At 52.8% G+C, this 15,345-nt stretch overlaps 1 protein-coding gene and 1 pseudogene across 1 annotated transcript; one reads left to right on the top strand and one right to left on the bottom strand.

Moving 5' to 3' along the window:
• Nucleotides 1–13: 13 nt before the first annotated feature.
• Slc7a9 (solute carrier family 7 member 9) lies at nt 14–15,099 on the bottom strand. Its single transcript, XM_048369187.1, has 14 exons — nt 14,991–15,099; nt 13,891–14,000; nt 12,616–12,763; nt 12,134–12,376; nt 11,423–11,548; nt 10,928–11,027; nt 10,371–10,415; nt 9,927–10,050; nt 9,268–9,371; nt 3,595–3,691; nt 1,800–1,949; nt 1,179–1,353; nt 185–336; nt 14–133 (listed from the first exon to the last, which is right to left on the bottom strand). Exons 2-13 carry the CDS (start codon nt 13,972–13,974, stop codon nt 272–274), a joined length of 1,461 nt encoding a protein of 486 aa, XP_048225144.1. The 5' UTR covers nt 13,975–14,000; nt 14,991–15,099; the 3' UTR covers nt 14–133; nt 185–271.
• LOC125339152 lies at nt 13,015–13,109 on the top strand (annotated as a pseudogene).
• Nucleotides 15,100–15,345: the final 246 nt, after the last annotated feature.

Below are 15,345 nucleotides of genomic sequence, written 5' to 3' on the forward strand. Positions count from 1 at the left end.
TATATAAGATGAGTCTAATCAACAGCCTTTATTATACTTTCCAGTACTGGACAGGACATGGGCTGCTGGGAACTGCCCCCCGCTCCCCCAGAAACCCGCCCTTCCTCAGTGGGGACCGCAGCTCTGCCCGCCCCTCTCGGGAACTGGCTCCCGGAGCAGGCTGGCGGCGTCTCACAGACACTACCGTGCGGGCATTAGGAAGCAGCGGAACTACAAACATGGCTTACAAAAATGCACTTGTCAGCACTGCAAGGGCCTCAGCACGAGCGTGCTACTCGGGGTCCTTCTCCGGGGGAACCACTTCCATCAGCATCTGCAGGTGCATGGTCACCGGCCCTGGAGAGGGGGTGCGGTCAGATGGGGCCAGGGCCGCGTGCGACCCCGCACTCTGCCCACCCCACGGGTGCTCTGCTGCCTCAGCAGCAAGTCCATTCCTAGATGACGGAGGACCTGAATTTTGGTTTTGCCGGTTCTGCCTGGGGCTTGAATTCAGGGCCTGAGTGCTGCCCCTGAGCTGCTTTTGCTCCAGGCAGGCACTTGGCCACTTGAGTCACAGCGCCGCATCCCTGTCCTTTGTCCAGCTCTGTTTTGAGTGCCTTGCTTTCCATATAGCCTCGGCCTCCCGGCGCTGAGCACCAGCTTTTGGAGGAAGCGCTTCCTCATGTGCTGGAGTGGAGAGGAGTCCAGGCTGCCTGCTCAGGGTGAGCCCCGGAATTCCAGCTCAGCGGCATGGGGAAAAGACTTTCTCACAGCCATTTCCTTTGCGTGCGCATGTGCTCAGTTCTCTGGGTTCTCAAACTCCAGAAAGGCACAGCAGCCTGTGGGCTGTGCCAAGGCTCCGGCCCCCTGGTGCCAGCTGCGGATGGCAGGCGGCTTGTCACTGTGGCTCTCCATGAAGCACCCTGGCGGAAGCTGGACTCACACCCTACACCCTGGGTTCTCAGGAGGTTGCGAGCCAAGGATGGCAGCTCCAAGCCAGAGGCGGAGCTGTGGCTCCACAGGAGAGCACTAGCCTTGAGTGGGGAAAAGCTAAGGGACAGCACCCCTACACACACACACACACACACACACACACACACACCTCGGGGTTGGGGGCATCCAGGAAAGATGAGGCACAGGGTGGACCCCGGGGGCCCCACTGGGGTGCAGGACCCAAGGACCGTGGCTGGGGTACTCACTTGAGATTTTCTGAGCCCATTCAAATTTGTAGTGGACAAAAAGGAAGTAAAATATAAGGCCGCTGAGAATGAAGAGCACGCAGTAGAGGTATTCCCACGCGGGCTCGCTGATGATCGGGGCCAGAACCAGGAACACGGATATGAGCGTCACCAGCCCGGGGATGGCGATGGGTACCTACAACACCGCCGCACGTCAGGCCTCCCCCGGAAGGACAGCGAGCAATTCCCCGGGTTCAGAACCCATGGGTGCCCTGCCCTCCTCCGCCCTGGTGTGGGGAGGGCTCCTCACACTGGGTCTCACTCCAGCTCTGCTCCCTGCGTGTGCAGAGAAGGTCACTTCATGGCTGCAGCAATTCAGGCTTGTAACACCCCAGACACACAATGTCTGATGGTCCTACTTGCCACTTGCTGGGGGTCTGTCAGGAGTGAGGGGGGACACCCCTCAACCTCTCTCCTGAAGCTTAAAACCTAAAACCAAGGCCTGCAGTGGCCCCGCCTCCCCTGACCGGTGGGGTCAGGTCTGGGGGGGCGGGGTTTGGCATCCAAGGGTGACATTTCCCGCTGTGGCCACAGGGAGTCTGCAGCCACGGTGCTGGGAGCTGGGAGAGCAAGCACACTTACCTTGATGGGCCTTTCCAGGTCTTTCTTCGTGAACCTCATCACCATGAGCCCCAGAAATGTCATGCCGTAGAAGAGCCAGGAGGCAAAGCTGAAGTAGTTGACCAAGGAGTTGATGTCCCCGGGGATGATGTAGATGGTGGCGATGGCGCCCTGTGGAGGAGACGGGGCACAGGCTCAGCGCCCGCTTTTCAATAGAGACACTTTGTGTGCATTTTACACAGCCCAGGAGTTCCACGTACAAAGAGCCGGGTGCTGGGGGCTCACGCCTGTCGTCCTAACTACTCAGGAGGCTGAAACCAAAGGATCATGGTTCAAAGCCAGCCTGGGCAAGAAAATCCTGAGACTCTTTTATTGTTTTGTTTTTGTTGCCAGTCCTGGGGCTTGGACTCAGGGTCTGAGCACTGTCCCTGGCTTCTTTTTGCTCAAGGCTAGCACTCTACCACTTGAACCACAGCTCCACTTCTGGCCATTTTCTATATATGTGGTGCTGAGGAATCAAACCCAGGGCTTTCATGTATATGAGACGAGCACTTTACCACTAGGCCGTATTCCCAACCCCTTCCTGAGACTCTTATCTCCAATTAACTTCCAAAAAGCCCAAAGTTGAGCCAACCTTGAGCAAATAAAGAATTAAGGGACAGTGCCAGGCCTGATGATTCAACCCCACGGCCAGCACAGAATTTGCAGAGCTTTCACGATGGGCCCTAGACTGGAACAGGTGGGTACCCCCAATCAGCTTGTACCAACTCTGAACCCCGGCTAGCAGGGGCAGAGACCTCATGACTTGCATGTGTCAGGCTGCTGCCCGCACCTCCTGGAAGAGGGGCTGCCCTGCCCTCGAAGGGGCTGGCCTCGCACAGATGCTACCAGGACATGCAGCACACAGTGCACACTGCAACACGTGGATCTGAAGGTATTTTTTTTTTTTTGGCCAGTCCTGGGCCTTGGACTCAGGGCCTGAGCACTGTCCCTGGCTTCTTCCCGCTCAAGGCTACCACTCTGCCACTTGAGCCACAGCGCCGCTTCTGGCCATTTTCTGTATATGTGGTGCTGGGGAATCGAACCTAGGGCCTCGTGTATCCGAGGCAGGCACTCTTGCCACTAGGCCATATCCCCAGCCCCTGAAGGTATTTTTTTTTAAGGCATCTTGGAATGTGTGTGTGTGTGTGTGTGTGTGTGTGTGTGTGTGTGTGCGCGCGCGCACGCACCAGTCCTGGGGCTTGAACTCAGGACCTAGGTGCTATTCCTTAGCTTTTCTCTCAAGGCTGCCACTCCACCACTTGAGCACTCTCCCACACCTCCACTTCCTGCCTTTTGCTGATTAATTGGAAATAAAAAGTCTCACAACCATGATCCTCAGATCTCAGCCTCCTGAGTAGCTAGGATGACAGACGGGAGACTCAGAGGTGTGGCTGTCTTGGTTTTATTTATTATTTTTTTTGTTTTGTATTTTGTCAGTCCTGGGGCTTGAACTCAGGGCCTGCATACTGTCCCTGGTTTCTTTTCGCTCAAGGCTAGAACTCTGCCACTTGAGCCACAGCGCCACTTCTGGCTGCTTTCTATAATGTGGTGCTGAGGAATCGAACCCAGGGCTTCATGTATGTGAGGCGAGCACTCTACCATATTCCCAGCCCTTGGGGTTTAAAAAAATCTATCCCAGAATGAGCATCATGTCACAGAATGAGTAAACCTGGCTCATTTAAAGACAGGACCCAAGCAGGAGAGGGAGTCTTCACCTCCTGGACGAGGGGCATACCTGGGGCAGGTGTGGCATTGGCGGTGGATGTGTACTCACATAGAAGATGAGGGCTGGCGCGGGTGTGAGCCGCCTGACGCTGATGTAGGACAGCACTTTCAGCATGTGGCCTTCCCTGCCAGCAACGTAAATGAGCCTGGAAGGCAATCACATGGCAGCCACTGAGGAAGGGTCCCCAGTGTCATGGGGCCCCGCGGCACTGGCTGTGGCGGTTGTGGTAGGTCCCTGGAGAGGGAGGTGGTGTTAAATCCATCTGGAGGAACATGGCAGTCACCCACGCAGAGGGCACAGTGGGCACCCTGGCCGGTGCTGGTGGCTCACGCCTGTCATCCCAGCTCCTCAGGAGGCTGAGAGCTGAGGATGGTGGTTCAAAGCCAGCCTGGGTAGGAAAGTCTGTGAGGCTCATCTCTAATCACAGAAAAAGCCAGAAGTGGCGCTGTGGGTCAGGCATGGTAGACAGCTAGCCTTGAACAAAAGGAGTTCAGGAAGCCTGGTGCTAGTAGCTATGTCTGTCATCCTAGTTACTCAGCAGGCTGAGATGTGAGGACCACAGTTCAAAGCCAGGCCAGGCAGGAAAGTCCTGAGACTCTTAGCTCCAATGAACCACCAGAAAACATGAAGTGGCACTGTGGCTCAAAGCGGTAGAGTGCTAGCCTTGAGCAAGAGAGCTCAGGGACAGCACCCAGGCCCCAAGTTCAAGCCCTATGACCAAAAAATAAAATAAAATAAAGAAAAAGGAGTTCAGGGACAGCACCCAGGGGGAAAAAACAAAACCATCCTAGGCTGGGTGCATGGTTCAAGTAATAGAGCTACTTAGCAAGCTCAAGGCTCTTAAGATCAAACCCCAGTCCCTCTCCCAGACTCCCCCCCTCTCCCCCACACCAATACCTGCATTGAGTCCTACAAATTACAGAAGCCAATGTGAAAGGTAGTGTGACATCACATACGCTCACATCACACACATATTCCCCTTGCTAGTGTATGTTAACTCAAAAATAAATGTGAAAAGAAAAACAACAACAAAAAAGAAAGGTAGTGTGGTGTTAGGTACCCTCGTGCCAGGGCACCCAGCCATGGCTCAAGTGGTAGAGAGCTAGTCCTGAGCAAAAGAAGCTCAGAGACAGTGCTCAGGCCCTGAGTTCAAGCCTTAGGACAGGCACAGAACAATGAGAAAACAGAAAAATCAGGAGCCCTGGAAATAAGGCACAAATTGGCAAATCTATTGTTGAAGTGGCAGTTTGAGCAGAACAAGTTACTTCCAGACACATCTAGAGAAAGCTATAAAAGCACTGCTTTGAAAACCACACAAAATTCAATGGGGCCACAGTTTCAAAACTTTAGAGGATTGATAGCAATGAAGGCCACACTTAACTACAAAGTAACTGGATGTAAGAAGCACAAAGGCTGAAGAGACAACGTCTATGAGTGTGAACACATCAGGGCACAATAATTTTCCTGCATTTTATTCTTTACTTACAAGCTTGCTGCATCCACAGATTTATTTATTTATTTTTTGCCAGTCCTGGGGATGAACTCAGGCCTGAGCACTGTCCCTGGCTTCTTTTTGCTCAAGGCTAGCACTCTGCCACTTGAGCCACAGCGCCACTTCTGGCCTTTTCTATATATGTGGTGCTGAGGAATCGAATCCAGGGCTTCATGCAAGCAAGGCAAGCACTCTACAACTAAGCTACCTTCCCAGCCCTCCACAAATATTTTTTAATAATAGTAGAAATGGGGCTGGGAATATGGCCTAGTGGTAGAGTGCTCACCTCATGTACATGAAGCTCTGGGTTCGATTCCTCAGCACCAAATATACAGAAAAAGCCGAAAGTAGCACTGTGGCTCAAGTGGTAGAGTGCTAGCCTTGAGCAAAAAGAAGCTGGGGACAGTGCTCAAGCCTTGAGATCAAGCCCCAGGACTGGCAAAAAACAAAACAATTAAAAAAAAAAAAAGAAGGCAGAATTTAGTGGTTCATACCTGTCATCCCAGCTGTATGGGAAGCAAAATAGGATAAGCATACCCGTAAGGCCAGCTGGAGAAAAAGGCTAGAACCCATGGGAAAAAATAAAAGCAGAGAAGGTTGAGGGCCTGACTGAAGTGGTAGAGCACCTGCTTAAGCCAGCCAAGGCCCTGAGTTCAAACCCAAGTACCACTTCACAAAAATGACTCATTTGAGATTTGAAAATGTTACTAATAGAATGAGCAAGTTGAAAATGGAATATCTAGCATGCAAGATAGAGGAATTAGATCCATCAGATAAAAGAAAAAGAAAAGGTGGGTGGCAATGGCTCACACCTGTAATCATACTCAGGAGGCTGAGATCTAAGGATCACACTTCAAAGCTAGCCCAGTCAGGAAAGCCCATTAGACTCTTCTCTCCAAGAACCACCAAAAAATCCAGAAGTGGCACTGCGGCTCAAGTAGTAGAACACTAGCCTTGAGCAAAAGACAGCATCCAGGCCCTCCCTGAGTTCAAGCCCCAGTACTGGCACAGAAAGAAAAAAAAATCTAAAAAATCAGGAATGTACATGCACCATCTCTGAGATACCATCATAAGGCTAAAGGAGATGAGATATAAGCTAAAGCTATAGATAATATTGGATATAAGCACAGCAAAAACTGCCCCAATGTTGAAAAACATGAGGGTCATTTGGGTCCAGGTAGCCTTTAGAATAGCAAACAGAGAACCCACACCTGAGAGGTGTTGATAGTTACACCACTAGACATATAGAACAAGTGATATTGAAAGCTCCAAGAAGCCTGATGCACATCTGAATCTGTAACCCCTCTGTACATCACTTTGATAATAAAGAAATGAAAAAGAAGAAGAAGCAGCCTGGCGCTCAGTTCACGCCTGTCATCCTAGCTACTCAGGAGGCTGAGATGTGAGGGTTGCTGTTTGAAGCCAGCCCAGGCAGGAAAGTCTGTAAGACTCTTATCGCCAATGATCCAGCAAAAACCAAAAGTGGAGCTGTGGCTCAAATGATACGGTGCTAGCCTTGAGTGAAAAAAAAAGCTAAGGTCTAACTAAGCCTTACCTTTTAAAAACCTAGGTCCTGGGATGGGAATGTGGCTTAGTGGTAGAGTGCCTGCCCAGCATCCATGAAGCCCTGGGTTCGACTCTTTAGTACCACATAAAGAGAAAAAGCTGGAAGTGGTGCTGTGGCTCAAGTGGTAGAGTGCTAGCCTTGAGCAAAAAGAAGCCAGAGACAGTGCCCAGGCCCTGAGTTCAAGCCCCAGGACTGGTAAAATAAAAAAACCAAAAACCTAGGTCCTGAGTTCAAGCTCTAGTAGTGGCACACATGCATAGGCAAATCCCTTGTCTTATACAAGAAATGCATCTCACTGAGAAAGACTAACATTGGCTTAGTACAAAAGAACAGAAAAAGACTGTCTACACAAACAAATTCCAAAAGCAGGCAAGAGTATACTCAGGGGGCTGGGAATATGGCCTAGTGGCAAGAGTGCTTGTCTTGTATACATGAAGCCCTGGGTTCGATTCCTCAGCACCACATATATAGAAAAGGCCAGAAGTAGCGCTATGGCTCAAGTGGCAGAGTGCTAGCCTTGAACAACAACAACAAAAAAAATCCAGGGACAGTAGGACTGGCAAAAAAAAAAAAAAAAAAGAGTATACTCAGATTCAATAAGACTAAACCAAAATTAGAAGGGAAGGACAAAGAAGGTCACTTCATATTACTAAAGAGAAAGGGTGCATCAAAGGGAAATGGCAAGAACCCAATGGTTCCCGCCTGTAATCCCACCTCCATGGAGGCTGAGATCTCAGGACTGAGGCTCAAAAGCAGCTCAGGCAGGAAAGCCCATGAAACTCTTAACCTCATTTAACCACCAAAAAAGCCAGAAGTGGAGCTGTGACTCAAGTGTTGGAGTGCTAGCCTTGAGCAGAGGAGCTTGGGGACAGCACCCAGGCCCTCCCCAGAATAGGCACCAGGAAAAAAAAAAAGAAAAGATAAAAAGAATTGTTATACAACAAACATTGTTTCACCCAGTGGGTGTTGGATATAACAGTTACTTCACCCATAGGCCCTAACACCCCATGCTGAGTGCTTCAGGATCTCACCCATAGGCTACCCCAAACCACTCCACCAACGACAAATCAACACAACTGCAGAAGTAATACTATGTCGACAGGATATTTCCAATCAGTACACATTCATCTCAGCAGCCAATGGAACTGTCTTCAAAACTTATTTACATACATAAAACAAGCCTTAACAAAGTAACCGACGAAACCCCTCTGTGTTCTGTCAGGCCACAATGGAATAAAACTAGAAGTCATCAAAAGAAACCCCAGAAAACAAACCATGAAGACTCAATAATAACACATTGCTGAATGACCAGAAACTGAAGAAATGAGAGGGCAAATAAAATTCCTAGAATCAAATGAAAATAAAAACAATTTCCCAGAACCTCTGGAATACAGCAAAGACAATGCTAGATGAAAGTTTATAGCTATAAGTTCCTGCATCAAAAAACAGCTCTGGGTTGGGAATGTGGCTTAGTGGTAGAGTGTTTGCCTTGCATGCACAAAGCCCTGGGTTCGATTCCTCAGCACCACATAAACAGAAAGAGCCAGAAATGGTTCTGTGGTTCAAGTAGTAGAGTGCTAGCCTTGAGCAAAACGAAGCCAGGGACAGGGCCCAGCCCCTGAGTGCAAGCCCCAGGACTGGCAGGGGAAAAAAAAAAAAGAGCTCTGAACTGTCAAATGATGTATTTCAAACTCCAAAAAATAAGAACAATCCAAGCACAAAACTAACAGGCATAAAGCAATTAGGAATAGAATAGCCATGCCATGTTGGCTCACTGCTTGCATTTCTATTTAAGAGGCTGAAATCTGAGGATCAAAGTTTGCAGCCAGCCCCATTAGGGAAGTACCTGAGACTCACCTCTAGTTAACTACCAATTAGCCAATAGTGTGGCTCCAGTGTTTCCGTGAGAAAATGAAAGGACAGCAACCTGACCCTGAGTTTAAGCCCCGATACTGACACACATAAAAACAATAATATAGAAATTAATCAAATGGAGACATCAAGCACTGCAAAGAATTGAGACAAAAAAGTTGATTCTTTGCCAGGTATCAGTGTTTCACCCCTGTAATCTTAGCTACTCAGGAGGCTGAGATCTGAGGATCGAACTTCAAAGTCAGGCCCAGCAGGAAAATCCATGACATCTCCAATGAACCACCAGGAAACCGGAAGTGGCTCAAGTGGTAGAGTGCTAGCCCTGAGCAAAAGAAAGCCAGGAACAGCGCTCAGGCCGAGTCCAAGACCCAGGACTGGCAAAAATAAAATAAAACAGCAGGTTATGGAGCTGGGACCATGGCTTAGTGGTTCAGTGCTTACCTAGCGTGCGTGAGGCCCTGGGTTCGATTCCTTGGTGCCACATAAACAGAAAAGATTTTTAATTCAATTACATGGTGGTGCGGACTGGAGCCGAAATGCTTTGGAGACAAGGCTGGAGGACGAGCACACAGCTTTACCAAGATGACTCTAAGCGTCCTGCACGCGGGCAGGGACGGCGTGGAGCCTCCCCCCTCGGCTCGGGTTCAACCACAGCACCTCGGGGCGCGGCAGCCGGGGCGGAGGTGCTCAACCCCGCGCCCGCAGGCCTCGGGGATCAGGAGGCAGGGCCTCCGCAGGCAGACCCGGCCTCAGGTCGGCCCCCACCGCCCAGTAGGGTGACCGCAACTACCTGCCAGCTGTGAAACAGGTCCCATTCGCAGCACCGATGGTTGAAAATGCCACGAAGAGCGGAACCACCCAGGAGGCCGGGTAGAGGACGCGGTCGCCGAACGTCTGCAGAAGTGGAGGGACAGTCCAGGGAGCGCCCAGGGCCCGGGGGGGACCCGGGGGACAAGGGGCCCGGGGATGGGGGGGTGCTGAGGAGGCTGAGGGGCCGAGGGGAGGAGGCCGTGCCCGCCCCCCCTCCATCCCCACCCCGGTCCTGCCCACTCGCCTAGCCCCACCCTACAGCCCCGCCCCTCTCCTATGGCCCCCCTCCTCCCAGTAATCCTGCCTCTGTGCCCCGGCCTTGCTACAGCCCAGCTCCTCTGCCATAGCCCCATCCGTCAGTACATCCGGTCGGGTTCTGCGGCCCCGCCCCTGCCATGGCCCGCCCTGCCTGGCCCCGCCCCACCTCTCCGGTCCCGCCTCCCGCCCTGGCCCCGCCCCTCCTTCCGGTCCCGCCTCCTGCCGTGGCCCCGCCCTCTGCCCCGCCCCATCCCCCGCCCTCGCCCTCTCAGCCAGGTGCCAGCCCTGTGTCCAGGTCGCCATGGCCGAAGCCGCCCATGGCTGTGGGGTCGCCTAGCCCAGTCCTCCCCTCATCCATCCACTGCCCCGTGCGGCACTCACCACGGCCACGGCCTGGGACTGCAGCAGTTCCGTGGGGGTCATCACCGCGAAGTAGGCAACGTTCATGAGGATGTAGCACACCATCACCAGAGGGATCCCCAAGATAATGGCCAGGGGCAGGTTTCTGGGAGGGGCAGGGATGGAGGTCACCAGCCGGGACCAAGCATCCTGCGGTGCTACTGAGATGGTCACGTCCGTCCAGTTCCTTTGCTCCCCCTTCTCCCACCCTCAGGGTGGCCAGGGTCGGCGAGGCCTTCACTGGGCCCCCCGGGGGCAGCCGGCCTGTGCCCCGACAGAGCCCCCACAGGAAGGGAAAGCCGGGCCGTGGCCTCCTGGGTGGCTAGGGCTACAGGTGTGAGCCACAGAGGCACCCGTCTGCCCGTGGTTTTTGTTTGATTTTGGTCTGCCTGAGAGAAGGACACACGCCTGCTGCCACATCCTTACCTGTAAGGATTTCTAAGCTCTTCTGTGATATAATTGAGTTGGTTCCTTGAGAAAGAAAAACAACATAGGTGGCGTGTGGCTTTCTTGGCTAAGACTGTGGGGTGCAAGGTGAGATGGCGGACGTTGGCCTCCACCGCCCTCCAGTGAGGACTGTCCTCTGTTGTGGACAGTTTCCTCCTGCAGGGTCATTTCTTAGGAAGCCAAGTGGGTGGTGGGAGCAGAAGCCTGCCAAGAACCCATTTATCTGCAACTTGGTCAAGTCTTTGCCTCCAGGATTTCCAATAATATTGGAGCCTGGCACTGCCGCTGCCTCTAGTTCTCCTGACTCTATTATTCCCAGGTAGAGGATCCAGCAGCAGTCTTAGTAGTGCCACCACAGGGCACTTATGGGAACTGCAGCCACACGCGGGCCTGGGAATGGAGCCAGGCCGGCTTGGTGTGGGTCGGGTCACAGGGAAATAGAAAAGTCAAGGGTTGGACACGGAGTTTGGGGGTCACAGAAAACCTCAGAAGGAAATCTACCCAGAAGTCGACGGGGAGTCCTGGAAGATCCTTACCATCCATCATATGCCCAAAGTCCATTGTAAAATGCCAGGCTGATGGCGCCCACTGAGGTTTGTGTGCCAGAAAAAGAATTTTCAAAATTCTTTGTATTTCCTGTAATTAAGCCAGACAAGGAAGAGTATGTGCCAGCTAATCAGGTTTAAACTTTGCTCTCTATTTAATAACAACAACAAAAAAGAGCCAGGTGCTGGTGACTCATGCCTGTCATCCTAGATCTCAGGCCGGTGGTTCAAAGCCAGCCCTGGCAAGAAAGTCCATGAGACTCTTATCTCCAATTAACTACCAAAAAGCTGGAAGTGGAGCTGTGGCTCAACGTGGCAGTGTGCTAGCCTTGGGCAAAACAAAGCCCAGGCCCTGAGTTCAAGCCTTGGTACTACAAATACTGTACAGAAATTAAAAAGCTTCAGATTCTTTCTAGAACGCATACTTGCTGGCAAGACAGTTTGGGGAGAGAAGGCCTCCTGCCTCCCCCGGGGGGTCACAGGCACCTTGGGCCAGGAGGACAATCCCGCTGATGATGATGATGGCCACGATGACCAGCTTGGCCGCGGTGAAGATGTTCTGGATGTAGCTCCCCAGACGCACACTCAGGGCATTGAGAGTGGTGATGAGCACTGGGGAGGAATGGGGGAGGCGGGCACAGAGGGCACTCCAAGGTCACGATTTTCCATGCCTTCTCCTCCCCTCTCCCCTCCCCACCCTACTCAGGTTCTGAATGCAAACAAGGAAATTCATCAATGGCCTTTTAAAAGGCCCAGGTGGAGCTGGAAACCGGAGGCTGACACCTGTAACCCTAGTTGCTCAGAAGGCTGAGATGCAGAGGATTGCGGTTCAGAGTGAGCACCAAGAAGAAAGCAGTCCAGATTCCATCACCAAAGTGACCAGGAAAATGTCCGAGGGGGAAAATGTCCAAGTGATAGAGTGTCACCCGTAAGCAAGCTGGGAAGCCCTGAGTTCACACACACACACACACACACACACACACACACACACACACACACACACACTGGCCTTAGGGATCAAGCCACAGCCTCACTGGCTGAAGGCAAAGCAGCCAGGCCTAGGCCTGCACTTGCTGGGCCTGGGGATTCCCCACACCTGTGCATTTGGCCTCTTTTGGGGGAGGCCACGGCCAGAGCCCATTGTCCTGGCCGTGCTGGGGGTCCCTCATGTTCTCGGGCCTCGGGCTGGGTACTTACAGATGGCAGCGGCAGCGAGGCATTTCACAACCACTTGGGGTGGCTGGCAGCCCGAGTAGAAGGCGGCGCACACGTACTCGGCGAAACTAAGGCAGATGATGGCGAAGGATGAGGGCTTCATGACTACCAGGCTGGTCCAGGAGAACAGGTACGCGGGAATGGGGCCGAAGGCCTCCATCAGATAGGGGTACTCGCCGCCCGACTTTGTGATCATTGTGCCCAGCTCGGCATAGCACAGGGCGCCTGCAACACGGGAGACAGGCCCCAGGCTCGAGAGGGGCTCCCTCTCTCCCTGACATTTTCCCCCAAAGCTGGGGCTCTACCACTGGAGCCACAGCGCCACTGCTGGCTTTGGAGGTTGGAGTCTCTCAGACTTATCTGAGACCCTTGATCGGCAGAACTCAGCCTCCTGAGTGGCTGGGATTCCCAGCGGGCACCGCTAGCGTGGGGTGCGGCCATGCTGTTGGGTAGGGGTCTCGTACCTAGCGTGGCCAGGACCCCGCAGGCAGCCCAGATGACCAGGCAGGGCCCCACAGCCTCTGTGTTGCTGAGCACAGACTTGGGGGAGATGAAGATTCCAGAGCCAATGATGGTGCCCACGATGATGCAGATGCCGCTGAGCAGGCCCACCTAGGCGGGGGAGAAGGAAGCTCAGAGGGCCTGGCACCGCCCCGCAGGGTGGCCAGAGCCCCTCCCGGGGCCCTGGCCCTGACACGGTTCCTGAAGCTTCGGTGCCATTCAGTCAATGCATCTGGCAGGCACAGGCGGCTGTGCATGTAGTCCTGCATGGAAACACACAGGAGCACACGTGTGAACCTCGCGTGTGCGGGAACTTCAAACCCAGGACTCTTCATTATCAGTCAGAGGGGTGCTGCATGCCTGGAATCCTAGCAGGTGGGAGGCAGAGAAAACCTACCCCATCCACACCTCAGCCCAGGCCTTGCGCCTGGTCTGTACTGTGAACGGGGAGACATGGAAAAAGAAAAGAAATAAAAATAAACAGAAACAAGCCAGGTGTTGGGAGCGCATGCCTGTCATCCCAGCTACTCTGGAGGCTGAGATCTGAGGATCATGGTTCGAAGCCATCCTGGGCAGGAAAATCTGAGAATCTTAATTCCAGTTAACTACTAAAAAGCTGGAAGTGAAGCCATGGCTCAAGTGGCAGAGCACCAGCCTTGAGCAGGGACAGTGGTCAGGTCCTGGCACACAAATAAAAGAGTTGTTTCTAGCATTATAGGGTGTGTGTCCAGTGTGTACCAGGCCTCAGGCTAAGCTCCAGTACCCCAAAAGGAAAGAGGAGGGAAGAAGGGAGGGTGGGAGGGAGGGAGGGAGGGGAGGAGAGAGGGAGAGAAGGAAAAAAGAAAGGAAAAAAAAAGAAGAAAGCAAGGGAGAAGGAAGGGAAGGGTAGGGGACAAGATCTAAGAGCCAGCAACCAACACTGCCCGTGCCTCCCTCCTAAAATCTTAGCTGCTCAGGAGGCTGAGGTCTGAGGATTATAGTTCAAAGCCAGCCCATACAGGAAAGTCTGTAAGAGTCTTACATCCAATTAGCCACCAAAACGCCAGAAGTGGAGAACACCAGCCTTGAGCAAGAGAAGCTCAGAGACAACACCCAGGCCCCGAGTTCAAGCCACAGTACAAGCATTTAAAAACAAACAAAAAAAAGCTATCGTCCTTGTCCTGTTTTGGCCACGAGGGATCAGTGGGTACTTTGAGGGGTTCTGCCCAGCACCTACTCCCACCCCTGCCCCCCATTACCTCTTTCTGGAGATTCGTGGTCTTGGGTCCATTGTCCTGCACTGGCTTCTCCTCGGCCCGTTTCCGAAGGCTGGCCTCCCCCATCGTGGCCTCCCTCTGCTTCCAGGGGACTGCCGGAAGGGCATGGGCCAAACCTGAGCTCAGTGGAAGCAGGCGGGATGCCCAGGACCTGGGCACTGGCTCTGCGGGGCCCCGGGGTGGCAGGCAGCAGCCCCAGGCTCGCGTGAGAGCAGCACAGTGGTCAGACTCGCAAGTGTACTTTGCTCAGCTGCAGGGTAGAATCCTGTCAGCAATCTTGTTCAGGACCAGGGGAAAGCTTTTCCGGGCTTTGCAAAGCTCAGGTGCTTGTGCGGCGCCTTCCCACAGGGCCCCAGCTTCCTGGAGTCCAGGGGCTCGCAGTCCTCAGCGGTGACTCATCCTATCTCCGGGGCCCAGCTTGGGGGTCAAGTTAAAAAAAGGAGCACTGCAGCCGAATAAGGTGGTCCACACCTGTAATCCCAGCATTGGAGAGGCTGAGGGGGGAGGACTGAGAGTTCAAGGCTAAGCCAGAGGTTTATCCAGAGGCTCACTCCTGTCATCTTAGCTACGCAGGAGGCTAAGATCTGAGAATCAGGGTTCAAAGCCAGCCCGGGCAGGAAAGTCTGATCTTCAATTAACCAGCAAAATGCCAGAAGGAGGGCTGTGGCTCAACTGGTAGAGCACCAGCCTTGAGTGAAATGGGCAGAGCCCAGGCCCTGCGCTCAAACCCCAGTGCAGTCACCCAAAGACAAAGCCCAAAACACCACCACACACCCACCCACACACACACAAAAGATAAAAGCCCCAACAAGCCAAAACCCCAAAGCCATAGAACCCAATCAACCGAAACCATTTAAAAGCATCCGGGAATACGCAGAATGGAACCCAAAGTCAGGATGGATTTCTTTTTTTTTTTTTTTTCCCTATCTACAGAGACAACTTTTTTTTCCTGTTGAGTGGGTCAAGGAATGAAAACCAGTTGCCATGGAAACCAATTGAAGGCAGAGCCCTCTCTCTGAAGAACCTCCCAGGGCAGGAGTCAGCACACCCCCCCCCCACCCCCCCCACCCCCGCAGCCTTACCTTTCTCCCTGGACCTTGTGCGGGCTGAGGAGCGACCAGGGGCGTCCGCACCCCCAGGGGAGGGCTGTGCTGTGCCTAGCAGGAACCCAGCAGGTACAGAGTTCGCCGGAGGTAATTATTAAACACCTGTCCCGTTTTAAGCAAGTGAAACGCACATTCTCCATATCCCAGAAGAAGCCAGGCAAGTAAGATTCTTGCCAAGAAAAATTTTTTTTTCATTTGGGTCTAAAAAAAGAATACCAATAAAAGATACATCTGTGGGGGAGAAACCTTCCGAGAGGTAAGATTCATACTGGCAAAGAAAATTGTTTTTCTCTTGGGGGATTAGAAGAGATAAACTTTGGAACTAGGAATT

Source organism: Perognathus longimembris, chromosome 20, assembly GCF_023159225.1.
Source record: "Perognathus longimembris pacificus isolate PPM17 chromosome 20, ASM2315922v1, whole genome shotgun sequence".
Taxonomy (NCBI): domain Eukaryota; kingdom Metazoa; phylum Chordata; class Mammalia; order Rodentia; family Heteromyidae; genus Perognathus; species Perognathus longimembris.